The 6,000-nt window shown below is 45.5% G+C and overlaps 1 protein-coding gene across 2 annotated transcripts in view; it reads right to left on the bottom strand.

The window, feature by feature from the left end:
• Positions 1-3,063: 3,063 nt before the first annotated feature.
• Positions 3,064-6,000, bottom strand: part of SYN2 (synapsin II) — a 202,975-nt gene continuing 200,038 nt past the window's right edge. For both annotated transcript variants that reach the window (XM_054245944.2, XM_035273675.3), the window contains one exon: positions 3,064-3,980. In XM_054245944.2, coding sequence (XP_054101919.1) covers positions 3,845-3,980 — 136 coding nt within the window. In that variant the 3' untranslated portion in view covers positions 3,064-3,844. The remainder of the gene's footprint in view (positions 3,981-6,000) is intronic.

The raw sequence follows: 6,000 nt of genomic DNA, 5'->3' as shown, positions 1-6,000 counted from the left end.
TGCTGTGACCAATATGCTTTTACTTGCTTTCTTATGTACATGTGGAAGAGACTCTCCAGAGTAAATGTCCAGAAATGGAATTGCTGAGTCATAGGCTTTATGCATTAGATTGCCAAATTGTTCCCTGAAATGGAAGTATAACACACACCCCCATTAGCAATGTGTAAGACTTCCGCTTCTCATATCCTCACCAATACCTATCAAGCTTAATTTTTTTCCAAACTAACATCTTGACTGCATTTGACTTATACATTAAACTTTCTTCTTTATATTTACACATCTTCCCTACTGGGCTATACACTTTGTGAGGGCAGAATCCTTAATTCATTTTTATATCCCTCTAGTAAAATTTATGGAGCTTAGTAGGTAAAATAAGGGGTTGTGAACAAATCAATACAGAATTAACTTATCTTGACCCAAGAACATGATGAGTTCCATGTGGGCAGGGATGAGGCTTTCTACCTTTACTTATCTGGGGTGAAGACATAGGTAGGGAATCCCCATAAACTGCAGAGGGGGCTGCACAGTGGTCAAAGCTGGCCTACAGACAAGGCTTCAAGATCTGTAGAAGACTGTGACCAACCTTTCAGAGATCTTAGCTGTAGATAATTTTTATTGGAGTATTCACTGAATATTTACTGAAGGTCACGAATCGCCGAGTTCCCAGTCTTTGGGGCTGCCTTTAAGTAGCAAGAAGGCTGTTTCTCCCTCACCCCCAGCCCCACCCCATTACTAAGGGCTGGATAGAATCCATATGTCCTTCAGACCAGGGTTCTGCCTGACCTATGGTAAATGCCTCTCCTTTTTGTCACCCCAGCAGTTCCAGGCTGACTCATTTTCTAAATAAGCCACTTGCGGTTTTTGATCTGACATCACATGTGGAAGAATGAGTAATTTTTTAAGAACCAGAATTATATTCTATCAGAATAAGAAACACTGTGTATGTTACTCATGGTTTTAGGACAAGGGGTCAACACTGGTCACAGATTTCCTAACTTTCTCCCACTCCTTCTTTCCCTGGGGCCAGGGCATGGAGACAGGTGAAGAAAGGAGGAGGATATGGGTGTGAACTTTTGTGTGCACCTCTTATTTTATCACACGATGTAAAATTTAATACAATTGTATTGTTGCCTCTGCTAGATTTAACAAAAGTAATACAGCAAAGTAGCTCAGGCCATGAGTTCTGCTGCTGCACTGCTTAGGTTTAAATCCTAGCTCTACCACTTGCCCAGCTGGGTGACCCTGAGTGAGTTATTGACTTTGATGTGCCTCCATTTCTCATTTATAAAACAAAAACAGCACCTACCATATAGGCTTGTTATAAGAAATACATAAGTTGATGTGCATTAAGTATTCAGAATAGTGCCTGGTACCAAATAGGTCCTATGAAAATGTCAGCAAATATTCCTGTAAATCCTTCACAATGTTTATGTTCATCGTGAGTGCTCAAGAAATGCTTTTTAAATAAATGAATGCCTTCTCTTAAAACATACTTGGAATCAGGGGATAGAAGCAATGGCTAGTGGTAGACTCTTGGTTTGTGAAGGGGGTCAGAGTATGCCACCTCAAAATATGTCACTTTGGCATATTGTTTATTTTGAGTTGAAGGCAACAGAACAACAGATGCAGGAAGGGTTCTCTGACCTCCCCCTTTCTGTCTGAAGCAGGATGAAAACTTCTTGTGGGAAGGGTGACCCTCCCCAAAAGGAAGAAGGGAACAAACATTCGTATCACCAGACAGGGAGTTGACACTGAGATGAATCTCTACAGACAAAACTAAAATTTGTACCCTCCTATCCCATTAGTTTCTCCTATATATTTCCTATTTTCCCACAATTTACTGGCTGACTAGCCCAGACACCTTTGTTTTGTCATATCGTCGAAATCATTCTTTCTTTAAAACAGCATACAAGTTTTGAGCTTAACAGCTTGAATCTTCATTTTCCTTATGAAGATTCCCACATACACATCAAAATACTAAAGAAAATGTGTATACTTTTGTCCTGTTTATCTGTCTTATGTTTGCTTAATTTTCAGGCCCAGCCACAAAACGTAAGAGGACATCTGCCTCCCCTACAGCCGGAAATAGAAGGAACCCCAAAGGTCAGCTGCCTTGCACCTAGGTACCCCACACTTTTGTTTGGTTTGTTCCTTAGTTATGTGTGTTGTAGGAGGAGGGCTGCCACCCCTCAGGTGTCACTCAATGGAAGGTTCTAATTCCCATTTTCCAAGCATAAGAAGAGGGGATGGTTCTCAGTCCCTGAACTGTGAAAACAGAATGGGTAAGAAAGGAGACCCTGGTATCAAAGAAATTCATTCTCTGACCTTATAGCATCTACTGTCTTGTGAGGAGAAGTTAACAAGATAATGGCATTTGGAGGGGTTTATCTTGTTGAGTTAGTAGGATGGGTGTCATGTAGGAAATTATTTAATACTTATTGACATTCAGATATTAACATTTTTAATACATGGACTTTTTTTTATCAGTGCAGATGTAGTGTTTATTTTCACAGCATCTGTGGTCTTTGGGAAAATATCTTTGAGTATCAGGGAGTCATGATGTACCAGAGTGAAATCTCTCAGAGCCCACCCTCAGTTGCAGGTCTCTTTAGGATGTCTTGGTTGGGATCTGTGGGAGCCTGGTCATAAAGCAAGTTGGTCCAGCCTTGTTAGCACCATGTGGGCCTCAGCTGAGGAGCTTGATCACAGACCAGGCAAGTGAGTCTAACTTGACTCCTCCGGGAGTAAGAGTTCTGTGTTTATTTGAAAGGTTACAAAGTCCACAATATAAGCAGAAATGCTGAGTTGCTGAAGAAAGGCGAGCTGCCTTGGAGGAGACAAATTCACTGGGGAGGTGTCAGGAGGCCCAGAAGTGGCATGTAAAGGTCAGACACATTCTCAAACACTTGCAAACACGTGTACACCTGCAGTCACACACACAAACTGACACAAATAGCTTCACACACCTAGATTTTTCACTCTACACTCACGCACACATTCCTCATGGACACTCTCTCAGTCTAAAGGGTGGCCAAGGGGTCAAGACCTCATGGCTGACTCAGATGTTGGTCAATGCTGCTGCTTTTATTACACCAAAGGTCTTAACATTTATTAGGAGAGGAACACAAAGCTTGGCATACTGCTATCATAGTGGCATGCATTCTCCTCTATAGTGCAGCTCTGGAGTTCAAGGTTACTGCAGATCGCACATAAGAACCACTCTTCAGAGGGGAGAAAAGGGGAAACTGCAGATCCTTGTTCTCCCGAATATCGGCAGACTCAAGGTGCTTCACCACCACAGCAGCCTAGGATGTTGTAAGTTGGGTGGGTATGCTTTAAACAGTAACACAGGTATGACAAGGGATCCAGGTTGGGGAAAGTTCCTAAAAGTTAGGGCCAAGAGTACTTTTGGGGAAGTATATACTTCCCAAACAAGTATCACTGAATGGGAGCGGGGCATGCTTAGCACTGCAACCGAGCTAGGTTAAGCTGCCAGGAGTCCGCAATTAATCCTGGTTTCACAGGGTAGAATAAGACATGATGGCACTGTCACAATAAGGCCACTAAACTCACAGCAAACAATGACTTCAGAAGGAAGCTCTCATGACTACAGGGAAGCAGCTCTTTCCTCTCTGATGCCAGGTACCCTTTGTGGGTGGTACCTGCCCTGAGACTGCCACATGGTCCTTTCTGGGCTGCACAACATCACTTAGCACAATGGAGCAGAGGAAGGGACCACACATGTCAAGGTCATGGAACATCACCACCAAGCTGGCTGACTGTTGTTGGTGAATGTCTTAGATGCCTTTCCCGGTTGGGCCGGGTGCCCCGTGTGTCTGAAGAGCTAATCTGAAAAGAGGCTGGCAAAGGACTTCCTCAAGCTCCGGATGGTCTCCGCTTTGGCTTCATCCTCATTGGCTGAAGACCGGAAGAAGGAGGACTCAGAGAAGCTGAAGGCATTTGTCAGGGACTGCGACTTGCTTGAAGATAAAAACCAGAGAGAATGTGAGAGGGTGGTGTTCCCCGCAAGGAGGGAAGGACGGTGACGTGAGGATACACACCTAGAACTCCCACTTCCTCCCCAGGGAGACCAGGGTGATGGAGGATAAAGCCAGAAGTGGCCGTGCTACCAAGACCCTGGGAGACCTCTACGCTACTTCCTCACCTTCAGTGACACTAGAATAGAAAGGGTGGGGACAGTGTGGGAACCAGGGAGAAGGGAAAAAAGAAAGAAGGGAAAGAGGAGGAAGACGTGACTCAAAGCCTGCTTCTTTAATTTAATCTAACATGCCCAAGGGCTAAACTTCAGAGGTCCCAACTTGGTAAGAACTAACCTAGGAATCTCATATACTTCTCTGATGAAAGGGAGCCACAAGAGGGCCTGTGACTCTGGTACGCTCTTTTCTATCAACTATCAACTGGTGGAGCCAGATCAGAAGACCTGGGTCAAAGTCTCGTTCTGCCACTCATTCACTTCTAACTGGAGGCAAGCCATGTGCCTCTCTGTGCCTCAGGTTCTCATCTATGAAGTTTTTGGTAACATGAAGCTCTGTAGACACTTTTGGCTTTTTCTATTCTGATCTTTTCTCTGATTCCAAAAGAACCTATTGGCTTGGCCCAAAACTCTAATGCTTCAATTTCTCTATTCTTAAAATGGATGCAGTAACCACTGTTGCAACTCTCCTCAGAGGAGTACTAACATGAACCTCTATGAGGTTTGGGGTGTCTGGTGGCAAAAGAGATATATATCAGACCTTTACAAGTTTCTTAGGGAGCTTTCTAATGAGAAAATCCAAATTATACACATTTTAGGGGCCTATTTTCCCCTTTAGAGACTAGTGGTTCACAGGGAAAAACCATGAAGCACGAGACAATCGGGAGGCCCAGTCTGCACTCCAGGAGAGGACATGAAGTCTGGCTTCTCCAGTGGCCCAGCTTTTCTCCTTCTTGAGTCCCACTGGCTCTCATTCCTGCTGATTTCTGGCTCCAGAACTCTTCTCCTGCTGGCTTGGGACTCTAAGCCCTCCTTTAAATGCTGGGTGCAGCTCAGGAGAAACTCCCTTCTACAGAACTGTGATCAGTCTCTCTCCACTGCAGTGACTGTGAACAGACACCCTGCCTTTAATTAGGGCTGGGAACGAATCCCAACACGCTGGCCTCTGGGAGTGGGGCGCTCCTCTGCCCACACAGGCAGAGGTGTACTAGGGACAAACCTCCAGCTTGTCATCAGAGGCCCGCTCTATTCAACAGCTTCAGCCCAGAGGCAGTGACAATCCAAGGATCTGCCCTCAGGCAGGGGCTAAAGTTGGCTAGTGAGAAGGCATGAGGGATTAAAAAAAAGTCAGCAGGCAGGAAACAGCTGGGCTGAAGGGACATTATGGGGCAGGCAAGAGGCAAGAGGTACCACTGGCCAGAGCTGGGGAGCAAGAGTGTGTGATGCCCCTCCCATCACGCAGGACTGGAAGACCCAGAGAAAGCGACCATCTGGACACCAGAGCCCCGAAACCTTGGCTCTGCCACTAATTAGAGGAGTAGCTCGGCTTTGAGGAAAAAAAAAAAAAAAAACAACAGATCTCTCTGAGCAAAGTTTTCTCATCTGTACAATGACTACATGACCTCCTAGTAGCTCATTTAAACTCCAAAATCCTACAGCCCCCTTTCTCCCTCTCTGAAGAGTCATTTGTTGCCTGTCACCTCACTCTGAGAAGCAGGGGTAGGTAGGTCACTACCATCCCCCAAGGCTATGTCTATCTGTGCTGAAGGTGGTGACAAAAGTCTGCTGGGGACATTGCAAACAATCAGAGGCCTCTGTGGGAGAGGGCAGAACTGACCATTGTTCACATCCAGGTGCTGTCCCTCCCAAGGACAGCTCTGCTGTTTCCAGGGGTCCTGTACAACGGGGCAATGTGGAGGGGCTTCTAGGGTGATTGCTGGGTAAGAGGGATCCCAAGAGGATGGAGGTCCTCAGCGTCTCTGCCTAGGAACTCCTCTGCTGCCCAC

The sequence above is a fragment of the Callithrix jacchus genome, chromosome 15 (assembly GCF_049354715.1).
Source record: "Callithrix jacchus isolate 240 chromosome 15, calJac240_pri, whole genome shotgun sequence".
Taxonomy (NCBI): Eukaryota; Metazoa; Chordata; class Mammalia; order Primates; family Cebidae; genus Callithrix; species Callithrix jacchus.
Note: the sequence above shows the minus strand (reverse complement) of the source record. Positions and strands in the feature narration are given on the sequence as shown.